The sequence below is a fragment of the Gallus gallus genome, chromosome 1 (genome assembly GCF_016699485.2).
Source record: "Gallus gallus isolate bGalGal1 chromosome 1, bGalGal1.mat.broiler.GRCg7b, whole genome shotgun sequence".
Lineage (NCBI taxonomy): Eukaryota > Metazoa > Chordata > Aves > Galliformes > Phasianidae > Gallus > Gallus gallus.
In genome coordinates, this window is record NC_052532.1 from 93,559,911 (window position 1) to 93,585,061 (window position 25,151).

The 25,151-nt window shown below is 39.1% G+C and overlaps 1 protein-coding gene across 4 annotated transcripts in view; it reads right to left on the minus strand.

Moving 5' to 3' along the window:
* Positions 1 to 25,151, minus strand: part of CADM2 (cell adhesion molecule 2) — a 655,431-nt gene that overhangs the window by 69,650 nt on the left and 560,630 nt on the right. For all 4 annotated transcript variants that reach the window (XM_040651269.2, XM_025144700.3, XM_015298395.4 and 1 more), the window contains one exon: positions 2,794 to 2,972. In XM_040651269.2, the coding sequence (XP_040507203.1) occupies positions 2,794 to 2,972 (179 nt within the window). The remainder of the gene's footprint in view (positions 1 to 2,793; positions 2,973 to 25,151) is intronic.

Consider the following 25,151-nt stretch of genomic DNA (forward strand, 5'->3'; position numbering starts at 1 on the left):
AACAGAAGAAAGAAAAGCTGTAGAAGTGCAAAAAAAATGTAGATGGAATCACAATATGGATGAAAAAAAAAAAAAAAAAAAGTTGTGAATCAGATTACACTTCTCTGACCCTGTAGAGTCATTGACGTCCCCTGCCTTCTCACACCAGCTTTCCTGGCAAAACTGAATCAGCCACAGTATTTGCCTAAACTTGGAGAAGAAGTGATTATCATTCTTTCTCTCCATCACTGTACGTCCTCTGGACTGAAGATTATACTAGAAAATCTGTTAGTTGTTTAACACTGTGGCGTTGGACTTTCAGAGGCTCCATAAATGACAGTGGGCTACTAGCACTCATTTATGCCTTACTCCATATAGATTTGGTAGGTCTCTTTTCCTAGACCTTACTTCCTTGATTTGCAACGTCAAACAATTGTTTATGAAGAGAGATTTTGTCTACATACAGATTTCTTTCCCCTCCTCTCCTACATCTTTATAAATATTCCTCCCCTTATGTCTGGCATGTACCTGTATTAGACACCAAAGACACAAGGTAACAAGGCATGTTTATGTGATACATCAGCTGTATCAGAAAGAGAAGGTCCAAAAAGTTACAAGTCAGGCACAGGGAAAGTGATGGCAAATCAAAGGATGCTTCCAGATATATTTTGGAAGATACAGAGAAAATACATCCTGTATTAAAAAGAAGAATGCATCTCAGAAAATGCCAAAAGTAGTTTTGCTAGCAGAAAAACAGAGAGAAGGAGAGAGAGCAAGAATGATAATAATGAATAGTTCTGAGAGGATTAGGTTCCACTAGGGACATTCAGGAATCCGATGAACTAAAGAAAGGATAAGACACTGTCTAAATTGATCTATACGACCAATTGTGGTACAATTCATAAAATAATTGTCAGTCTCTTATGTGTTTAAAATGAACTTAAAAACTCAGAAATGCAGTAAGTTGTTAAGCACTAAATACCAACACATACTCTTGTCACATTACTTTCATTGTTACAGTAATCTAGGAAGCACCTGACATGTTCTGCAGTTCTAACAGCAGAATTGTTGAAATGCAATTAAGAAAGCGACAGTACTCATAACAGAAAAGGTCAGCAATGTTCAAGCTAAATTTGATAATATGCCTAATGTGTTGCCACAAAACAGAATGCTTTCCTGATAATGAATAACTTTACAGATTGCCATGAAATTGTTGCAAGATAATCAGATCAACAGGGGGCATACCACTACATGAAAGAAACATAGGAGATTGTGAATTAGCCTTTGATAGGGGAATATTGCAAAGTCAGCACTGATGGAAAATCTACTGTTATCAAAGGCCATGTTTTCAAAAATTATCATACAAATACATAGGGCACAAAACACAAATGACAGAATTTTCCGTTATTTGGTAAGCAAGGAAGACATTACCTCATTCAAAGCAGTGCACGTTGTGCATGCAGCCAATAACCAATACACCATCACGTTTGGGATGCAAAAGAATTTTTTTTTTTTTTTTTTTTTTTGCAGTACTCAGTGTAAGTAGAGGTTAGAGGGTTTAGTTTTTCTGTTTGTCTTTAATAGAGAAATACTCACACAGCAGTACAGGCTCCGTGCTCCTCATGTAAAGACCTCCTCCTTACTTCTGTCATTAATGCTACATAAACTAATATTGAACTTTAAGAGAAATGAAAAGTAATCTAAGGAGTTCTTTTGAGAAATCACATTTCATCAACAGCCCTAAGAAAGCAGCTCATTACTGAAAGCTGAAAGTAGCATTTATTATAACTTTCATGTCAAATACCAATAGTTAGATTAAGCCTTTAGTGAAAAATATTTTTGAGAGCTTGCAAACACTAAGAATCATATATTTCTTACGCCTGAAGTCATTATGAGCTGAATAAAGCCTACATAATTCCCATTCCTGTTTTCAGACTACAAGCTGTATTAGATTGTTTTATTTTATTTTTCTCATAGTTATAAAAAGTTGCTTTCATGTAAAAAAGTAGGGGGAAACAGTACCATGGTAAAGTATAGTGGAGCTTTCACCTCTTTATTCACTTAGGTTAAAATTCAATCATTTTCTAGGAATTAGTACATATATATCTGTGATAAGACAAATTTTATACTTTGAGACTGCTAGATTTGCACTGTAAAGCTGTACTAAAGTTAAATGCTAACGTTTTATTATAGTTTCTCCTATATCTGAGTTGTATCAAACTATTTCATGATTAATATAAAAAGCCTGCTAGTTTTTAACCTGGCACATACTGTTGCCTAATTAAACAATGAAAATATATAAACTGTAATTTAATGGGAGCCTTCGATTTAACAGTTTCATTGGAAGACGTACCATAAATTTAGTACAGAACATATTTTTGAGGATTAATCATAAAAATAAGTCTGATGCTGATGATCAGCTAACATGGAAAAGCAGAATTTCCTCAGTAGCAAGCTGTAACTTGCGCATTTTGCCTTGTATTTCCAATTTTACCTTCATACATACTTCTGTAACCACCTTAGCTATACAGTATGCATGAGGGAAGTTTTCACAGAACAGTACCCAACATACTACAGAATATTTTTATAGATGCTAACATTGATGAATATATTTTGTTTGAACTTTATGAAGAGAGGCATCCAGTTGAAGGAAGTAAACACACACACTACAACTAGAGGATAGCATCAATAAAAGTGCAATTACATTTCTAGCTTTTTCCTACTGTTCTTTCATTAACAATCGTAAGCAACCAATTTTCCCGAAATGCTACAGATGTGTAACATGCACCAAAGAACTAAAGAGAATGCACTTACCATGTACTATCAGAACGTATTCTGTGCTGTTTCGGCCAATTGGATTTTTTGCTTCACATCGATATGTGCCATTGTCTGTTTTGTTTAGGAAACTGATGCTTAGGACTCTGCCATTGACAACCATTCGCTCTGGATCGGGTAGTTCTCCTCCATCCTTTGTCCACAATACAGGTTCTGGCCTGTTGGATCCAAGGTGAGACTTTTATTCAGATACATGAAGCATGTATATACAGCTTATATTAGAAACAGTGGCTAATGGGTTATACCCTCCCACTAAAGAATACCTAATGATAATTTGAGTTATTGGATATAATGAGAACTTATTACAACCTACCAAACAGACGGAAGCTACTAAAGAAAGTGAAGGAACAGGCAGGGAAAGAAGAGGAACAGAAAGAGAAACAGAACAGTATCAGAAAACTCCCTCAATAAATAAATAAAAAACAACAACAATCTTTTAAAAAGCGCTTGTGAGGTTTCAGGGCACACAGTTCAGTAAGACATTTGGCAAGCAATGTGAAAACAGCTCTCTGTGTGACGAGCAGTGTGGTCCTGTGCAGTGACAGGCATCAGAAATCATGCAAGCAGGCTAAGGTAGATATAAGTGGTTTGCAAATGGATTCTTAAATTATTTAGGCTATTCACATTCACAAGTGTACTTGAATGTACTGAGTGTTTTTCCTGAACCCGGCATATCAGTCACAAAGTAGCACATCTTACATACAATCTAAATTTGTTTCTGTTGCTGTACAGTGACAAAGTCCATACTTTTCTTCACCCATCCCTCCCTTGCATAATTGCTCATTGCAAACATTATCACAAGCAATGTAAGATTTGAATTAAAATCCTGCATTTCCTTTCAGTGAAACCTTTCCTCCTGTACCTGGTCACCCCAAATCAAACTAAAGGCAAAGAACTGATAACCTCCAAACAAGTTAAGGACACAGTAGAGAAGGGAACTGATAATGTTATAGATTCCCATAGATCTTCCAGTGATATTAGATACTTAACACTTTCCCAAAAACTCCCAAGAAGCTCTGCAGCCCAAGGGATTTGCCTAACAGACAGCAGTAAGCATTGATTACTTGTAAGCTGTCTTTACCTGTATGTAACAAAATCCACTCCCAAATTTACATGAAGTAAAACCAAAAAGATAGGTCCATAATTAGGAATGGAAAGCTGGATTATTGAATCCTATTTCATAAACAGATTAAGCACCTCAACTCCATAGACACTAGTTATTGAAGCGATATATTCATAGCCTGAAGATTCATATTTATTTATTTCTACCTGGTAGCTTTGTAAATTTTAACCCAAGTATCAATTTCTTTCTTTAGGGTCCACTACATAAGTAGTTTCAGTCAACTGCAGCTCTAAACTTGCAATTTATATGGTAGCAGAATCTAACACTATATTTTCCTAAAAAAAGTATTCAATTTTATGACTAAATAATAATTAAAAAAGAATTGTAGAATTATTTTATAAAATCAGCAAATGTCTAGTTAGCTGCTAGTATTACCAGAGAAAAATTTAATTTGCTTAATTATTAAATACGAGTGTTAAGAATTAAACCTAAATACCTAAGTAGAGACAGTTTGTTAAAATGTGGCCTTACATAGAAGAATAGTCCTAATGACTCCAATTACATAAGTATATTTTAAATAATACAACATATAAACAAAGAGAAGTTTTCTGAAAGGAACTTGGTGTTATGTGTCTTATTTTCTATTTGGTAAAAACACTCAACCTTTTATTTCTCTTGAAAAGGAATGGTCTCACCAGTGCTAAGTACAGAGGGACAAACACTTCCCTAGTCAGGAAATTAGAATTTTAAACCAAAGATTAAGAACTATTGGTGTAAAGGGCCTTATTTATCCCTAACTGTAAATTTGTCATAGTACTACTCCTAATGTGCTTTCAAGCATTGTGTCTAAATATACATGCACACAAAATACACATCTCCTTTTTGCTTAACATTAGCAGGGAAGCTAGATGTCCACAATGTTGCAGAAGAATTGTCCCACCCCATTACGGTGTGATTTGCTTTGATTTGTTAAGGCAGATATGTTCAATATTCAAGAAAACTCCTTGTTCCCCATGTACCACTCTACTGTGAATCTGTAATCCCAAGAGTGGAAACTCTGGAATTTTTCTGCTATAATGTAAGCCATCACCTTCATAAGTGGCATGTTAAAGCAACTTCTGTGTAGTGGAAATATAAGAAACTTAGAATTTAAATTGAACTTAGATGGCATGTCCTAGGGTAAAACCCAGAGGATAACAAATAACTAGGAAAAGGAGCCTTAAATGTAAATTATTCAGAGAGCTTCATCACATCTTAATATACCAATTGCAGTCCTACACAGAGTGGTTAGAGCATCAAATGTACATACTCTGGCAGTAGTGGGGAAGCTGTTAATTAACAGAGTCAGCCCCTTTGGCTCAGCAGCAGCAGCAGAGCCATCCCTGGGCAGCCAGCCCATGGTCAGCACATCATGGTGGCTGGGCACAGCCCTCACTCCATCTCACCACTCTCCAGGAGGATGGTGCCTAAAGCAGCAATGCTGTCACAGCCACAAAATTAAATCTTGCCTTCGCTGCTGGGAAGCTTTGAGACACTCTGGTCTAAACAATTCATTAGCCAGGCAGAAGTGAGTTAAGAAGATGAGACGTGCTCAAGTACCCAGGCCAATGTGCTGCTACTGACAGCAACAACTGGAGTGGCTGTCTAGGGAAAGCAAGGGAGTGTGGCCAGTGCCTGTGGCCCATTCCCCCCGTGCTCCTCTGGCATCTGCCATCACCCCATCAGGGGTGCTGGAGGGCGCATCTCTTGCTCTCTTTAGTATCTATGCAGTATTTAGACTGTTGACCATGAATTCCTCTAACTTCTTCCTGAATCTGCTTATGCTGTCTGTCAACCCAGCCTTCTGTGGCAATGAATCCAAAAAAATTCCCTACCTGCTGTGCAAAAATATATCTACTTTTATTAGTCTTATACTGATCCCTAAGCAGCTGCAATGACTATTGCAGAATATGGTAATAGTTCTGCATATTCTAACCTTGTTATGAGTTATAATAGACCTTATTTAGTAGGCCTTTCTTATTCTCTCTCTATCCTTGTATATTTGTTTGAATTTGATAATGTCTGAGGTTACTGACAGAAAAAAAGAAATCACAGGATAACAAGGCAGACTGTAAATTAGGAATATACTGGTCATTCCTTGATAAGTGCTTTAGTACTTTAATTGATAAAAGCCCAAATGCAGCTGAAACACTGATGGGGAAGCTCCCCTTCCCTTTCAGAAAGCATGCTAAAATGAAAGTTTTCCACAGGTAATCCTAGTGAAATATGCTCATGGCTGTACGTTCAGAGGTTCATTCTTCACTCACCATTCTGGCTCAGGGGATATTTAGGTTGGAAGGTCTAAAACATCAGGCAAACACATATATTCTTAATACTGCACATTCCTCTCTACCGAATACAACTCTATTAAGGAATGTCAGTTTTTCTTCACTCACTAAACTGTCATGATGAAGATTGGAACAAACAGGGTAGCTCTATGCCTTACATTTGTGTTTACTTCAAGTCAAATCACACTTACCAATTTATCCCCCATTTTCTCTGCCTTCACTGAAAAAAATATTTTAAAGACAGCTCAAATGTGACAGGCCATGCTAGTTCTCTGGCTAGCATGTACGGCTTGTACTAATTTGGCTTTGCATGCAGATGCCCACAGTGTCACAATCAGAATTGCAATACTCTCAGAGAAGCCAGAGATACTAACTATGAGCATACTAAAAAAACCTTAATTATGATCAATGATGACTTTGCCAGCCATCAAAAATAAACTTGAAATTTACAATTTATCTGAAAAACTCCAAAGCAAGCTTAGGTTTTGATGTAATTGATGTAATTTATGTTTAAGATGATGATCATGAAGATGATCAGAGGACTGGAGCACCTCTCCTATGAAGACAGACTGAGAGAATTGGCTTGTTTAACTTGGACAAGAGAAGGCTTTGTAGAGACCTCATTGCAGCCTTCCAGTACATGAAGGGAGCTTACAGGTGGGAAGGAGAGCAATATTTTACATGCTCTGATAGTGATAGGAAAAGGGGGAATGGCTTTAAACTAAAAGAAGGGAGAATTAGGCTAGATGTTAGGAAGAAATTCTTCACTCAGAGGGCAGTGAAGCCCTGGCACAGGCTGCCAATAGAAGCTGTGGAAACCTACAAACCTCCCTTCTAATGATATCTTTATATATAAAAATTATATTTAACTCAGTCTTCATTTAAGAATGATACATAGATTTTATGCATCACCTCTTCTTTCTGAATACAGGGAACTTAATCAACACACTCCATTTTTCTAATTTCTTTACACTGATAGGTCAAAATTTTCTTCACTGAGACCTTGATCTCAAACTTAGGTAACTTGCTGGCCTGTAATACTACCACAGACAACCTTTTGACATCTTTAAGATATGAAAACCATCAATCAATCAAACAAACAAACAAACAAAAAAAAACCCAAACACAAACAAAACAAAAAACAATGCTGTCTGTTCACATACTGGGTCTCACTGAGCATATTAACATCCATCGGTTGCCAAGCCACTCTCCATCATTCTCTGGCAGCCCTGGCTAACCAGGGATGTCCCAGTGGACTGGAGACTGGCAAATGTGATGCCCATCTTCAAGAAGGGCTGGAAAGATGATCCTGGTAGCTACAGACTTATCAGTCTCACCTCGGTGTCCGGGAAGGTTATGGAACAAATTATCGCGGGAACCATCATGGACCAATTAAAGGTCAACCAGGGGATCAGGCCCAGTCAGCATGGGTTTACAAATGGTAGAACCTGTCTGACAAACCTGATTTCATTCTATGACAAGGTGACCCGCTTAGTGGATGAGGGTCAGGCTGTTGATGTGGTCTACCTGGACTTCAGTAAGGCCTCTGACACTGTCCCTCACAACATCCTCGTGGAGAAGCTGGCTGCCCATGGTTTGCTCATGCTCCGCTGGGTGAAGCACTGGCTGGTTGGCTGGGCCCAAAGAGTTGTCATCAATGGATTTGAAATCCAGTTGGCAGCTGGTCACAAGTGGTGTCTCCCAAAGCTCAGTACTGGGGCCACTTCTATTTAACATCTTTATTAACGATCTTGATGAAGGGATTGAGTGCACCCTCAGTAAGCATGCAGACAACACCAGGCTGGGAGGAAGTGTTGATCTGCCAGAGGGGAGAAGGGCACTACAAGGGGACCTGGATAGACTGGATCGATGGGCCAAGGTTAGTGGCATGAATTTCCATAGGGTCCATTGTCGGGTCCTGCATTTTGGTCACAATAACCCCAGGCAACCCTACAGGCTTGGGGAGGAGTGTCTGGAAAGCTGCCTGATGGAAAGGGACCTTGGTGTACCAATGGACAGTTGGCTGAATATGAGCTGGCAGTGTGCCCAGGTGGCCAAGAAGGCCAGTGGCACCCTGGCTTGTATCAAGAATGGTGTGGTGAGCAGGACTAGGGAAGTCATCCTGCCCTTGTACTCGGCATTGGTGAGGCCTCACCACGAGTGCTGTGTTCAGTTTTGAGTATATCAGTACAGAAAGGATGTTGAGGTACTGGAGCAGGTCCAAAGAAGGGCAGCAAGGTTTGTGAAGGGCTTGGAGAATACGCCCTATGAAGAGAGGCTGAGGGAACTGGGGCTGTTTAGTCTGGGGAAAAGGAGGCAGAGGGGAGACCCTACTGCTCTCTTCCAATATCTGAAAGGTGCTTACAGCGAGAGCAGGGTTGCTCTCTTCTCACTGCTGACAGGTGACATGATGAGGGGAAATGGCCTTAAGTTGCGCCAGGGTAAGTTTAGGTTGGACGTTAGGAAACACTTCTTTACAGAAAAGGGTGTTAAGCACTGGAATAGGCTCGCCAGGGAGGTAGTTGAGTCACCATCCCTTGAAGTGTTTAAAAACCATTTGGATGTGGTGCTCGGGGACATGATTTAGTGGAGGGTTGTTATTTAAGGTTGGTAAGGTTGTTGTTGGACTCAATGATCTTTAAGGTCTTTTCCAACCTGAGTGATATTATGATTCTATGATCTAAGCATTCTGTCAAGAGTTTGTGGCCAATGTAGATAAAAATAGGAAAGACAGAAGGATTTGTAGAATGCTAATGAGACAAGTATATTCCTTGTTTTGAGTATGGCTCTCTTGAACACCATCTTTAATTCTCCAAGTAGGGGTGTGCCTCTTTTCTCTGCAGTCCCTGAAAAGCAAATGCTAGTGAAAATGTTTAAATGAGTAATGGAAAAGGCATCACTACTTTCAATAGTGCATTTTTGCCAAAATGCTAGTGTAATTTGACAAGTCACACATGGAAATAGTTACTTCACTAATTTGACCTTATGTAGTCAATCTCAATTGAGAATCTGGATTTTCAGATTTACCAGTTAATCATCCAGTTGAAAGTTTACATCCTGAGGGAGTTTTTTGTTTGTATAAACCTCACTCTTGATGAGTCATATTAGGATGAGCTGGTTTGGGAGCATTTTGTCTATCAGAAACATCAATATCCAGTCTCTACCCTTTCATTAAAGGCTTGGATAAACGGTTTTTATTTTATCAGATAAGAATTTTTTATGATTTTGTAGTTTTGCAGAGCTTGACTAACCTTCAGAGAGCATTTTTCTCCTCAAAAGAATTAGTCAAAAATGCCCTAAGTATCTTTTAAGAAGTTCTCTTTTATTAGGAAGACAACTTCGGACATGTGAATTAGCTATTATATTGGTCTATACCTTTCTCTTTCAAGCATCTCAGAAGACATTGCTTAGTCTAAAAACATTTATGATGCCCTTTACCATTGTTTTTAAAATGACTAAGAATTAAATTAGCAATGCATGTTAAAAACAAAGTGTCAAAAAAATAGATTTCTACTTTGTATTATAAAGATTTGTGAGGAATTTACAGCTATAAAAACAATAGGAACAACAAGAAATGTTGTAGATACTTGCAGTATATTGTGCTTTTGAAAAAGCTGCTTAAATTTAAAGAGGATAAGTCTCAAATAGTATTAGTATTCATAGTTTACAGTTAAAAAAAAAAGAAAAAAAGAGAAAAAAATACATAATAGAAAAGAGAAGAAAACAAACAAATAAAAGCCAACAAAACCACCCCTCATCTCTTATCTTCTGTTCTGGTTAAAGATAAAGCCTTTCTTTTACCAATTACAAATGCAGTGAGGTGACAGGACTCACCACATATAAGTTTCCTTGGATAAAACAGTCCTCTCACTTTCAGACTGGATCTTCGGGTTACAGTTGCTAACCATGTTGATAGGATGGGCTTAATTTACAGCTGAAAATGTTTATCCTAAACAAGCCTATGACGGTAACTGATAACAGTGACTCAGGAAGAGTCATTTAAAAGCATAGGTTTTTTTTCCTATTACTGAGACATTGCTCCAGGAGAAATGATAATTTTTTTTAAATATTTTTCAATATCTATTTTCTAACCACATCTTGCAACTATGTTTTAAGGTTCAGTTCAGGCCAGTAAATATGTACCTTTAGCTGTAAGAACCTGAACATTCTCCATATGCCACAATTATCTATCTGGATATATCTCCCAGTCATCAGGCTGATAACCCATTCTCCTTTATCCTTTAGCATCCTCATAGTCCAGGGCTCCCTTTGACCTAAGATCTTCTGCCCTCAGCACAGCTGTATAGCGTTGCTGCTTTGTGTCTGAATAGCTCTTTCCCAATTGATGACCAAGCCATTATTACGTTAACTTCTTTGAAAATATTTACCTGTAGTTTCTCTCTTTCCCTTTTATGAATTCCTTGTACCTCCTATCCCACCATTCCTTTATTTTAGTCTTTCTCAAAAAGGTAAGGCTATATCAAACAAATACCCTGAAAAGTGTATAAAACATATAGTTCCAGTATTATTTATATAAGAATAAAAACCTGCTACAAATAACATTTGGGAGATTGGCTTTCTCACAGTCATGAAACAGATCAACAAGAGAAATGTGAAATCAGAAGATACCTTATCAGTGAATTGCAACAGAAATATTCCTTGTATTCTCTTACTGTAAGCTGCAGGGAGGCGAGATGTACAAAAAGATTGCCTCAAAAACAGTCTCTGTGAGGAAGATGCCATAGGGATGTAGTCCAGAATTTCATTTTAAAGAACGCAAAAGCCATTGCTACACTCAAAAGCCTACACAAGGCAAATGTAGAGGAGTCCCTTAAGCTTGTTCCTGAAATACTATCTTCCATAAGGTAAGCTAAATTTTAAATGTGTAGGCAAGGAGAGGGCATCAAATTGGTCTGTTCCCTACTATGAGTGATCCACTGTCCTTCCATGATTCATAGTGAAGTGAAAAAACAGTTCAGAGAAGTGTAATTCATAATCAGTAGCCACAGGGTATGTGCCAGAGAAGCAACATTTGTCAGTGTTAGTTTGGTAATGTTAGCTTGTTCGGCTTTGAAGAAAATGCAAAATCAAAGAGCTCACAAATGTGTGATATGGCCAAAGGGGCAATGTTAGAAAAAGTTTCATCATGATACTGTGCTATATATCAAAACTGAGGTCAAATAAGCAAATTTTCTCAATAGTGGAATACACAGGAACTCACTACCAAGGTATCTGATAACACAACTATTTATTTAATTGATTTCTTATGCCCCCAGTACTACAGCATGCAAACAGGCAACTCAGAATAAATGCATTAAAACATGAAATCAAACCGTGCACAGTTGGTTGCTAACTCCATTCTTTGCTCCAAGTACTTCTAACTATACTCACAGTCAGGGAAACTCTTAACCAAAAACGAACCTTCTTAAAAACTGTTCTTGTTACAAAGATCTCTAAGAAAAGTACTGTAATCATTCAGGTTATATTTTTTGTTTTGCTCATTTCAACAGTGCTATTACTAATGGAAGTAATTTCTTCTTTTATCTGCTCTCTTCTTTATTCAACAGAATGAATCTACTTTTTGTCTTAGAGATATTAAACTCACCTTGCAGTGAAATTATCACTGCATGACATAAAAATAACATGCTAACCTCCTACAAACATCACCAGTCTTTAAAGAATGCAGACAAAATGTGCTGCCTCTTTTTTTTAGAGTCCTGAAGGGGATCTCTATGAAAAGCTTTGTGTGCTCATAATAAACTGGGGAAAAAAAGTCATTTTAAACAAGGTTGTCCTCCTGTTTTGGGAAGAGAAAGACTATTGATTTTGTATTTTTCAACTTGACTTATTATTTCATTCTGCACCGCTCTCCTTCCTCTTCCATTAGAAGCTACACAATATGAGGTTAGGCTTGATTGTCAAATGAGAAAGAGAAGCCAGTTCTGGCTGCAGACCTCCTACTTTCCTCGTAGCCCGCTACTACTTAGGCCAACATTTAGCACAAGTACCTGCAGATACAATAATCATCTATCTTTTCATTGTGATGGATAGCTAAATCTCATTTTAATAACATAATGATTACAAAGATTCTCAGAAAGTCATCTTGGCTAATAGAAATTAATAACTTCAAATCCATATATCAGTTTATTTGCTGAAATGTACCCTTTAATGGGAAGAGCTTATCTTTTTTTTCCTCCCCCTGTTAACATAAGAAACCCCATTATCTTTAATTTACATAAGAAATAGAAATCTTTTTGCAAAGTCCATAGTCTTCATAAATCACATGGATCTCCTGTAGAGCAAACAAACTCAAAATGTATGTCTTATGGAGCCTAATTACACCTAAATAGAAATTAACTATAAACTCCTGAACTATTGACAAAAGGTCTTAGCTGTATGCCAGGGTATAAAGATAGATCAGGATTGACAGGCACCTGCTATTGCTTAAGTCTTAGAGTTCATGCTGCTTTTTTAAATTATTCATCCTGTATTTTCTCATAATCAGATGTTTTTTTTTAATTTTCTATTACCTGAGATTCTTCAGCGATGATCATGTCTACAAAAAGTTTTCCATTGAATATGCCATACTGAGAAACTTTTCCATAAGGTATTGTACCACGGTATTCCTTATTTCCTGATTCTAGAACTTCCACAACACACAAGCACCAGTTCAGACTACACCAGTAAACTATATAAAAGAATTAAGATCCTAGGCATAAAAAGTAATGTGAAAGCTGAAGTGGAGCTCTTTCAGATTGATATGAATAGCATTATTTTGTTCATCGATCATTGAACAACTCTGCCCATGTCTGAACCAAAAACTAACCCAGTACTACCATAATGACTCAACAGTTCCAAAATGAGCACTGAGTGTGACAATAAAAAAATCTGAGAAAAGAGAATGTTAAGTTTTCACTCAGCTCACATTCTGTTAGCACTTATCAACAAGCCACACACACAAAAAAAATGTTTGCTGGTAAAGTCTTAAACACACAGAATTATAATTAAACTTACTTCGAAGATCAACATCATTAAGAACAATAGTTCTCCAGTTTCTGTGATTGTTGCCTATTTCAGCTAATGTTTTTTGTAGTAACACAAAATCTTAATATTTTATATCACATATTTTTCTAGCAGCAAGCTGTAGAGAAGGCAAACCTCTGAAGTATTCAAAATATCTGATCTTCTCAACCTAGTGTAGGTTCAGACATCTGTGTTTCAGGATAAGCTGCAGAAGAATATTTTTAACTCTCATGGAAGTGTAAAGTGTATTTTAGCTTTTTGTAGCTGTTTTAAGGATTTTTAATTGCTTACTGATTGCCAGTCTTATTTTGGTACGAAGAAATCTCTGAATCATTTCAGACTTCATTTTGAAGTTTGTGCATTAAGTGAATAAATAAATCCAAATAATATTCGTATAATAAAATTTAATTTTACCACTTGTATGTATATAATAAAAAAAAAGAAAAATATTTCTATGTTTATTCTTTTGAGTAACTATTCTCTCCAGTTTGAGTCTCATAATTAAGCCTCAGAAATCTTGTTTTAAAATGTATTTTGTGATACTGAATATTGCCTCAAATATACCTGCAGCAATTTTCCAAGTCTGATGCTTTCTCTACAGCTGTACTTTTTTTATCCAAAATGCTTTTCAGGTTTTGCTTTGCTTTTAAGATCCAAAATCTTAAGGCACTTCAGACGCTTTGCAAGGTTCCCTGCAGTCTTGAATTGTTTATTGTTGTTATTGTTAATGGTATCCAACCAACTTTCTAATGCCTTTAATGGAAGAACATCTTCGTCAGATTAAGTACTAGATCTTGTGGCTAATTTTCTTCACGGAATTCAAAGCTGTGCTGGGTTAACCCAGATAGACACCTCAGCACCTTACTGTTAGCTGCTCACCTGCTATCCCTTGCATCACTCCTTCAGTAGGGTGGGGAAAAAGAAAGAAGTAAAATCAAGAAAACGTATGACTTAAGTTATTATTTTTTTTTTTTTTCTAGTGACTGAAGAAGTAGGAGAGGTTAAAAAAAAAAAAAAACAAAACACCAAGCAGTGCAAAGGCAATCACTACCTACCATGGCCAGGTTGATACCCAACTGCCTTCCCTAAACTCTCTATTTCCCTTTTCATTTATTGCTGAGAATGATATTATGTGGCACGATGTTATCTCTTTGATTGATTTGAGTCATCTGCTTGACTGTGTCCTATCCCAAGCTCTCACACATCCCCTAATTACTCACTGGGGGACAGTGACAAAGAGAGGCACTGCACAGCCTATGTTCAGCCATAGTTAACACACTAATGCACCCCTGCATTACCAACATTGTTTTGGTCCCAAACCTAAACCCTACAGGCTGCTTTGGCAAGAATTAACTCCATCCCAGCCAGATTCAGTACAACATCTCACTGCCATCACTATTATGTTTTCCTGCCTTTCCTTTTCCTCTTTGATATTTACAACCAACCACAATTTCCTAAGCTTATTATGCCCTGACAATATTTTGGTGTGACTGTACTTAAGGCTGGAGCTCTTAAATTCAAAACTGCATTCTTTGTGGACATTCAGGCTGGTTCCATAGAAACAGTTGCACTCTACCTCAGATTTCTGTATGAGGAATGTACCTCGCATGTACATCATGTTTAGTAGGAGGCTGCAGTTTACAGCCTACAGCAGCTTTTATTCACACACTGCTCAGATGTTGTCAGTAGGCTCTTACAGAAAGAAAGGTTTTGCAGATCTGTTTCTTGCACTGGAGCTGTACACTCAATTTTGTATACATATGAACACTCAAAGTGAGAAAAGAAGAAAAAATCCTTGTACTTATATTCACCAACTTACCAACATATTTGAAGATTAAAAACATAGCATACTTTTTAAGGGACTGTTCATCTCCAGGTTTTTCTTGGACATTCACCTCTGCTAATTTTTCAGTCAGAATGTTGGAGCTACGCTATGAGCACTGTAGATGTGTTAACGTTTTTTTCATAGAGAACTTTAAGTGCCTCCAGCAACCTGGGCCATATATTGCCCAGCACATCTTGCCTTCTGCTTCTCCACTTTGTTCAAATCTCTCCCATATTTGTCAAACACTTCATCTACTTGTAAACTTGGGTGTCTCATTCCATCTCCACTCCACTTCTTTGCTTCCTCTGAATCTGACCTACTTCCCAAAAAACAGACTGTACATTTCTACTCATTTACACTTTCTTAAGTCTTGAAACTTTTCTATGCCCTGTTGGTAACCACTCCCATTAAAAGCAATTTTTTTTTTTTTTCCGGAATGACTTTATTTCTACCTCTAAGCAGATACAGAAACACAAAAGAGAGGGAGAAGGAAGCTGCCAGATTTCCAAACATTCAGTAACAGAATATCACTTGGGAGCAAACAGGGGCCTGAAGACCAGAGGCACAGTGAGGTAATCCATAAACAAAAAGGTAAATCTTTTTTAAATGCACATGAGAAGGTCAGGGAATAAGCACTGACTTCATTTTTATTTTTTCAGTTGTATTCTGAAAGAGATGTGGATATTTTAATGCATGTTTAGTACTTCAAATCAAAATAAACAGTATTTTAGAACATTTTTAGTGCCAATTCTAAACCACACTGTTTTATATAGACATGAAAGACTTATGCTTAAAACATCTCAAGTGCAGAGAAAGTTCAGAAAAAAAAAAAAAAAAACACTATACCCTCTACAGTTCACAAACAGCTTTCATTAAAGTGCATTTTAAAACCTTCTGCCTATAGAAAACAATGTCTCTGGTACATATGGTTATACTGTTCATTTTGTGTTGTCAGTTTATAAATAATTCATATTTCCTTTAAATTTTAACCACTCCTCTCCAGAATTCTAACATCTCTTTCAAAAAGTTTCCTGAGGCTAAAATGGCAAAGAGAGGTGTAAGTCAGTACAACAGTGGGAAAGAAAAGAAAATACATGAAAAATCTCATGTTATAAATCCCGCCTTACTTTCTGGGGAATGGAGACCTTGCAGAAGTGGGTAGGAACTATTGCCACAGTCAGCTCACTGGCGCTAGCTCAAGGACAAATAGCAGGAAATACTTTGCAGGGAATATCTGTGGGTTGGCTTGGACTAGAGCACAGATCAGATAAGGTGCTTTCCAATATCTATAAGGCAGCAAAGATGCTACTTTTGTATCAAAAGTGAAGGCTTGCTATGGACAGATTGCACAAGAACAAGCTATTTATGTATAAGCACAGTATATTATAGCAGTTCTCACAAGCAATGGATAAGATATCCCTAACAACATATCAATAATTAAGGGCTGGTGACAGCCTTGCTTGCAAGAGATTATGTGAGTGAAGGGGGAGAAATTGTTTCCATCAGGTGCATCTCCCTTACTGCCGCAGGCAGCCGGGGGAAGGCAGCCTCATGAAGCTGCAGTCTTCTCTAGAGAATAGAAAGTCAGCAAAGCCTGATGACTAACAGCCTGGTAGCTTCACACAGTGAGAAAGCAAGGTCCACTGAATGGTAACATTACTCCAGCTGGGGAACAGGTACATGCTGAAGTAGAGAAAAAGCTTCTTGCAAATTCCAGAGCTAGAACTACGTGCTCAGTGCTGAGCACGTCTGTAATGTACCCCCTCTCCCCAGTTGTACCTGAGATTGGTGCCATTTATTGATGTGTGAATTAGAAAGTCAAATCCCTTTCCTTTCAGATTCATTATCTAAGATCTACACTCAGATAAGAGGGGGAAGAAAAGAGGAGAAACTATACAGAGTTAAGTGAATATAAAGAATAATTGTCACACCTTGCTTAAATGTTGTATTGCTGTTCTGAGAGGCTTTTTCTTTTCCATCAGAGTATAGCTGGGATGATAAATGGCAAGAATTTCATTCACATGAAAAAGCATTGATTAAAGACAGAAATCTTACTGACCTGATTTCACTATAATTCTAGTTCTATAGGTTTCTCATTATGCATTTAAACTGCTAAATCTTTGTGCTTCTTATACTGCTGTTTAGACCTTGTTGATCCCTACTTAACCTTTAAAAGCTATTGAGAGATTAGTAGATTATTCTTTTTCATCAGCTATAAGTAAAGCATAACGATGAGAAGAAAGGATGATAGAAACTGCAGTGGATTAAATGGACAATAACAAAAAAAATATATTTCAAAGACATGTAAATGTCAGTAGTATTAAGATGATATGGTGCTCAAGTGGATGCATCAGAATGGCAGTTGAAAATTACTAGGATTAACCAAGAACTATGCTCTTAATGCTAATGAAGTACTGCTGGGGATAGGAAAGCAGCAGCACAGCATAATGACAGGATGTGCACACCTTAGTTACTATGCATTTCACAGAATGCAGGAAAATAACACCCTCTTATCTGATGTGCCTTCAGAGCATTTTCTAACATTGTATTCTTCATAAAAGTTTCTAAGTATACTGCATACATGCGACAAGAGCTGCGGAAAATGCCAATTATTCAGAAATAACAAAGAGATTCACCATGACGAATTTTAAATGTTTTTTACATTTTAATAATGTAAAACTAAATAGCAGTACATTTTGTAAAATCAGCTTGGCTTACAGACAAAGAATAGGATAGCTCAACCTGAAGTGCCACATTTTATGCTATTCAATAGGTAATGTTGTAGGCTGTAAGGAAGAAACGGGAGGTAGCTTCTTTTACACCATATTTTCAAGTTCCTTTTTTTCCTTTTCTTTAATCAGTGTTACATCTGTTAGTGATATTTCCACAGCCAGTTGATGTCAGGAGAATATATCAAAATATTGATGAGCAAAGATTATTATGAGCTTTTTTTTTCCTTTGATGACTCAGTATTTTAGACTGCTTTGATATTTCAGGCTGAGACTCTTAGGGCTATTCAAATGCCTAACTTGCACTGTTTTCAGTAAGAGCTGTATACCAATACTTGTAAGAAATGATGTCTCTGCAAGACAAGTAAGCTGAGAAATCTCATCTAATAAACCCCACCTGCATTTTTGGGCTAGGGTCAAATGCTTGCTGGCGCAAGAATCAAAGGGGAAAATGAAGAGTGGCTGATTCACTTCCACCTTTTTCATTATGTAAACAGATGAAAATCTGATTCAGAGTTCCTTGCTCAACCAAATACAACTTGTTTAAAATCTTGTGGCTATTGATGTGAGACAGAGTCAAGGAGAAGCCTCATTAAACTAAAATTCCTTCATGCATTTGAAATGCAGCAACAACACATAGAGAGCTGATAAAAGTACTAGCACTGCATCTTGAATGACAAGAAAGTACTATGAAGAGTCTTCAGTACCAACCCTCGTTAACCAAGCTATGTACTTCTTGACTTTCAGTGCATGTCAAAACATTGCTCACCGTGAAGTTTGGGAGATGTAGCAGAAAATTCCCTTCTCATCAGGTAAGAGACCTTTAATAATGTCTTAATTTCAGTTGGGATGGAATTGTTTCCTTCAGAGTGTCTGGTATGATGCTACGTTTTGGTTCTAGGAGAAAAACTGTGGGTAACATACTGACATTTATAGTTGCTGCTAAGCAATGTTGTGCAGAACCAAGGCCATTCTCAGCAAAGGGCCCAGGGCATTTGAAGGGAACAGAATAAGGACAGCTAACTTAAACTGGCCAAAGGGATATTCCATACCATATGACATCATGCAGAAGGAGAGTTTTGAAAGGATTGTGGAAGTTCATCTCTCTCTCTTCCACTGCTCGGGGGGCTAGTTGGGCATCAGTTTGTGTAGTGGTGAGCAATTTCTTGTTCATTACTTGTAATATATATTCATATATATATATATAGTGATAACTATTATCTTTTTCCTTTTAATTATCCTAGTAAATAGTTTTATCTCAACCCACGAGTTCTACTTAATTTTTTTTCTGATTCTCTCCCCCATCCCACTGGGAAAGAGGGGAGTGAGTGAACCACTGTGTGGTGCTCAACCACCTGCTGCCTTAATCCACAAGAAATAACTAGCAATACCTATGATGAATCAATGAACTTATTTGAAACAGGATTCTTGTCAACAAATTAGCAAATGTTTGTTGATGCAACAGTTACAGTAACAACAAAAGGAAGGGTTATACACTGTAAGATTTTTGTACCCAAGTTATATCTTTTTCACCAGTGTAAAAAAAACTATAGAAAAAAGCTTATATTGAAGTACACTGCATTAGATTATAATAAATAGTGAAATACTTCATGCCTTCAAGAAATCTTAACAATAAAATAATATATTAGGAACTTATCATAGAATCATAGAATCATAGAATTACTCAGGTTGGAAAGGACCTCAAAGATCATCAAGTGGAACCGCAGCCTAACTGCAGTACCCTAACTCTAACAACCCTCCGCTAAATCATATCCCTGAGCCCCACATCCAAACAGTTTTTAAACACTTCCAGGGATGGTGACTCAACCACCTCCCTGGCAAAGCTATTCCAGTGCTTAACAACCTTTTCTGTAAAGAAGTGTTTCCTAATGTCCAACCTAAATTTACCTTGGTGCAACTTGAGGCCATTTCCCCTCGTCTTGTCACCTGTCAACAGTGAGAAGAGACCTACCTCGCTCTCACTGTAAGCGCCTTTCAGGTACAGGAAGAGAGAAATAAGGTCTCCTCTCAGCCTCCTCTTCCCCAGACTAAACAGCCCCAACTTCCTCAGTCTCTCTTCATAGGGCATATTCTCCAAGCCCTTCACTGGCCTCGTTGCCATTCTCTGGACCTGCTCCAGTACCTCCATATCCTTCTTGTACTGACATGCCCAAACCTGAACACAGTACTCGAGGTGAGGCCTCACCAATGCTGAGTACAGGGAAAGGATGACTTCCTTAGTCCTGCTCACCACACCATTCTTGATACAAGCCAGGGTGCCATTGGCCTTCTTGGCCACCTGGGCACACTGCTGGCTCATATTCAGCCAATTGTCCATTGGTACACCAAGGTCCCTTTCCATCAGGCAGCTTTCCAGACACTCCTCCCCAAGCCTGTAGGGTTGCCTGGGGTTATTGTGACCAAAATGCAGGACCCGACAATGGACCCTATGGAAATTCATGCCACTAACCTTGGCCCATCGATCCAGTCTATCCAGGTCCCCCTGTAGTGCCCTTCTCCCCTCTGGCAGATCAACACTTCCTCCCAGCCTGGTGTTGTCTGCAAACTTAATGAGGGTACATTCAATCCCCTCATCAAGATCATCAATGAAGATGTTAAACAGAAGCAGCCCCAGCACTAAGCTCTGGGGGACACCACTCGTGACCGGCCGCCAACTGGTTTCAAATCCATTGACCACGACTCTTTGGGCCCAGCCAACCAGCCAGTGCTTCACCCAACAGAGTGTACACCCATCCAAACCATGGGCAGCCAGCTTCTCCACGAGGATGTTGTGGGCGACAGTGTCAGAGGCCTTACTGAAGTCCAGGTAGACCACATCAACAGCCTGACCCTCATCCACTAAGCGGGTCACCTTGTCATAGAATGAAATCAGGTTTGTCAGACAGGTTCTACCGTTTGTAAACCCATGCTGACTGGGCCTGATCCCCTGGTTGACCTTTAATTGGTCCATGATGGTTCCCAAGATTATCCATTCCATAACCTTCCTGGACACCGAGGTGAGGCTGATAGGCCTGTAGCTACCAGGATCATCTTTCCAGCCCTTCTTGAAGATGCACATCACATTTGCCAGTCTCCAGTCCACTGGGACATCCCCAGTTAGCCAGGACTGCTGAAGGATGATGGAGAGTGGCTTGGCAACCACATCTGTGAACTCCCTCAGAACTCTAGGGTGCAATTTATCCGGCCCCGTGGACTTGTGAGCGTCCAGCGTTCAGAGCAGGTCCAAAACCATCTCTTCATGGATCATGCAGGGCCTATTCTGTTCCCCTTCCCTATCTACCAGTGCAGGGGGCAGTGGTGACAGGGAGTAACAAGTCTTACTATTAAAGATTGAGGCAAAGAAGGTGTTAAGCACCTCAGCCTTATCCCTATCCTTGGTGTCTAGGTTGCCCTCGGCATCCAGCAAGGGATGGAGATTCTCCCTAGCCTTCCTCTTGCTGTTAATGTGTTTATAAAAGCATTTACTGTTTTCCTTTGCTTTAGTGGCCAAATTCAGTTCTAGCTGCGCTTTGGCTTTTCTAATTTTCTCCCTGCAAAGCTTCACTACATACCTGTAATCCTCATAAGTAGCTTGCCCACTCTTCCAGAGACCATAAACTTTCCTTTTTGTTCTTGAGTTCCAGCCAAAGGTTTCTGTTCAGCCAGCCCAGCCTCCTTGCCTGTCGGCTTGTCTTCTGTGAGCTGGGGATGGTCAGGTCCTACACCTTTAAAACAGTTTCCTTAAAATATTTCCAGCCTTCCTGGGCTCCCACGCTCTCCAAAACTACCTCCCAAGGGACCCTCTCAATCATGGTCCTAAAGAGGTTGAAGTCTGCCCTCTGGAAGTCCCAGGTGGCAGTTCTGCTGACTCCCCTCTGTGGTTCAACAAGGATAGAGAAATCTAGCATCTCGTGATCACTTTGCCCCAGACAGCCTCCAATCTTTACATTCCCTATTAACAAACAGCAGGTCCAGGATATTGCTTCCCCTCGTCGGCTCCCTCACCAGCTGTTTCAGGAATTTATCTCCCACATACTCTAGGAACCTCTGGGACTGTTCCCTATCTGCTGTATTATAATTCCAGCAGATGTCTGGGAAGTTGAATTTCCCCACAAGAACAAGGGGTAGTGACCTTGAGACCTCACCCAACTGTTTATAAAGCCTCTTGTCCACCTCTTCATCCTGGGTGGGTGGCTTGTAGCAGAATCCCACAATAACATCAGTCGTGTTGGCCTTTTCTTTTATTCTGATCCATATGCTCTCAACCCTATCATCACCATCATTTCCACACATTCATAGTCTTTTTTAACATAGAGAGCTACACCACCACCTTTCCTACCCAGCCTGTCTCTTTTGAAAAGCTGGTAACCCTCCATCACTGCACTCCAGCTGTGGGAGTCGTTCCACCACATTTCCATGATGGCAACTATATCATAACTTTCTGAACACACAATGGCCTCCAGCTCCTCTTGTTTATTACCCATGCTGCGTGCATTGGTGTAAAGGCACCTGATCTTGGTCTCCTTGAGAGTAGCAGTAACCCGAATACCCTCATCACCACACTCAGGTGTTTCCACAGCCACCAACCTCATACCTGCCCTCGTGTTCTTGCTACAAAGGGGTGAGTTGTCCTCCTCTTTCACCATTGCACAAGACCATGGGGTCTTACAAGCACATCCCTCTCCTGCAAGCACAGGGACGTTACACTCCGGCTCCATATTAGCAACCCCAGTTACACACCCACCCCCTTCATACCTAGCTTAAAGCTCTGTGAATGAACCAACTTCCATCTTAAGACCCCTCTCAACCAGTGGGAGAAGCCACTCCTATCGGCTGCTGGCCGGCCCAGGCTCTTGCAAACAGAGCTGAGGTCAAAAAACCCAAACCCCTGCCGGGCACACCAAGCTCTGAGCCAGGTATTAATCCGTTGGGCCATTATATCAAGTCCCTCATTATTCCCTATAGCTGGAGGGATAGAGGAGAACACAACCTGTGCTCCTGAACCCTTTACCTGTCTCCCCAAGGCTTTGAAATCCTTTTTCAGAGTCCTTAGGGAAGTTCTGTCTAAATCATCACTACCAACCTGAAAAAACAGCAAGGGATAGTAATCAGTGGGCCGGACTAGGGAAGGAAGTTTTTTTCCTCACATGCTTAACCCGGGCTCCCGGGATGCAGTAGATCTCCCTGTGTAGAGGGTTTGGTCTATATATTGGCCCTTCTGCTCCCTTCAGCAGAGAGTCACCAATAACAATGACCCGCCATTTTTTCCTAATCAATGAAGTTTTAATGCTAGGTGAGGATTGGTCAGATTTGGGGAGCACCACCAACTGGGGAGAACTGTCATCACCACCACGGTCCAGTTGTCCCAGCAAAGCACTGTACCTCTTTCGCAGGGGCAGCTGGGAGGGCTGGGGACTCACCGGGGGTGGGGGCTGGGGACTCACCAGAATGATTATGATTATTTATATTTCAGAGCTGAGTCCTATATTGTGGTCTGTGTCAATTTCTTTCATGTCTAAAAATGACTTATGAAACAGTAATACAAAGAAGGAATAAAATGCTATTTACTTACAGTAGTTTGTTTTGCTTTTCCCAAATGTATCATTATCTCCAAACAGAAGGAAGTGCTTGAGTTCAAACAAACTTCGCTCACACTGAAAATGATCCATTAGCACCTCCATGATAATAATTTTAGCATTGTAAAGGAGATATCCTCAAGCTCTCAGTGGGATCCAGCTCTATTAGCATCTAGTCCTAGCTACCCAGAACAAACACTCAAAGCTTAACAGCACGGAAACAGCTGTACTGGATCAGACTAAAAGTTCAGGCAGCCCAGTGTCTTATCTCCAGCACCAGGGACAAGCAGTTGCCTAGGGAGCAAGCCAAGCAGAGATGTTGCCTCTGCCAGCAAACTTCCAATTCACAGCTATCTCGGGCATTTCTTACACCAACCACAGAGTAAACAATGATGATTTTCCATTCCATGAATTTATCCATTTTACTGTTGAATCACTGTATTTTACTACCTGTTGTATCCATTGACTGCAAATTCTGCAATTCTACCTGTCACTGTGTGAAGAATGACCACCATGCCTTGCTATAAAACTAGTTGTTAGTAGCTTAATTCATCCCTTAATGTTTCCATTAGAAGAAAGAATGAACCAACAATCCCTTTCAAGTATTTCTATATAACTTACAATTTTGTAAACCTCTGTATTATTTTCTCTTTCAAGTGGACCACCACCTGGCATATTTTCTGTGCCCTTCATAGAAATCCAGCATGTTTTTAAGAATGGATTTCCCTTAATATTTTTTTTTTTCTTCAGGTTATCTGCTAATTCTAGCTCCTCTTAAAGATTTTACTATTATCAAGCCCAGATGTCAGTTCTACAGATTTGTATGTCCTAGGACCTCTCCTGATTCAATTTTGTCCTAAGTTAGCACAGTGGTTTTAAGCATGAAGCTTCTTGTCAGTGCTGGTAATTCATCTATTTCATCCTCAAGTCCTTTGAATACCCAAGTGAAACCATCTGGTCCTGCTGGTTTCTTGTTTTGGTTCATTTTGTCCATTTCTTACACATTCTCCTATACAGTGCATTGAAGAACTTTCCAATGAGTACCTCAGAATAAAAGGGAGATAGTCGGTAATGCACCCATTTTCTTTCACAGTAAATATTGATACAGTGAATTCATTTGAGCTCCTCTTGTATCTTGATTCTCCGCTGATTGTAAAAATGAAAACTTTGTCTCCTTGATACATTTCAAGGAAGATTAGCTAATATGTTTAATTACCTTTGCTAGGTGCTCCTCACAATTTTTCTTTTTTTTTTTTCTTTTTTTCTTTTCTTTTTTTTTTTGTCACTTGAGATCTCCAACAGCTAAAACCTGGTAGAGTCATTCCCTGACTGGTCTGCTCACATTCAGAGCCCTGGAGTCATTGCTCAGCCTCTCAGGTACACGTAGCAGGTTCTTATGTGAGGGACAAACCATGCAAACAGCTACAGTACTTTACTGGCTGTTATCTCCTACCTATAATTCTGCATCCTTCCTTCCTGCATGCCACTTTTGCTCTCCTGTCAAAGACTACAAATCCCAGAGTCGATCTTTCTTCAGGTCTTCTAATATACATTTTGGAAACAGTTTACAGCGGTACTTAAAATACCAAGCCTCATATCTGGAGATCTTGGTTTTCACTAGCCAAACTGAAGTCTCAAAAATATGAGAGATTTTCCTTGCAAGGGAAAGACAAAGTAAGAGTAAAAAAGAAAAGAAAGATTTTTTAATTTACACTATTAATGAAAGGTTTTAATATTTCATTCTCTTACCGGTTTCTTTCCTACCATTATGTTATGACCATAATCGCATTTACC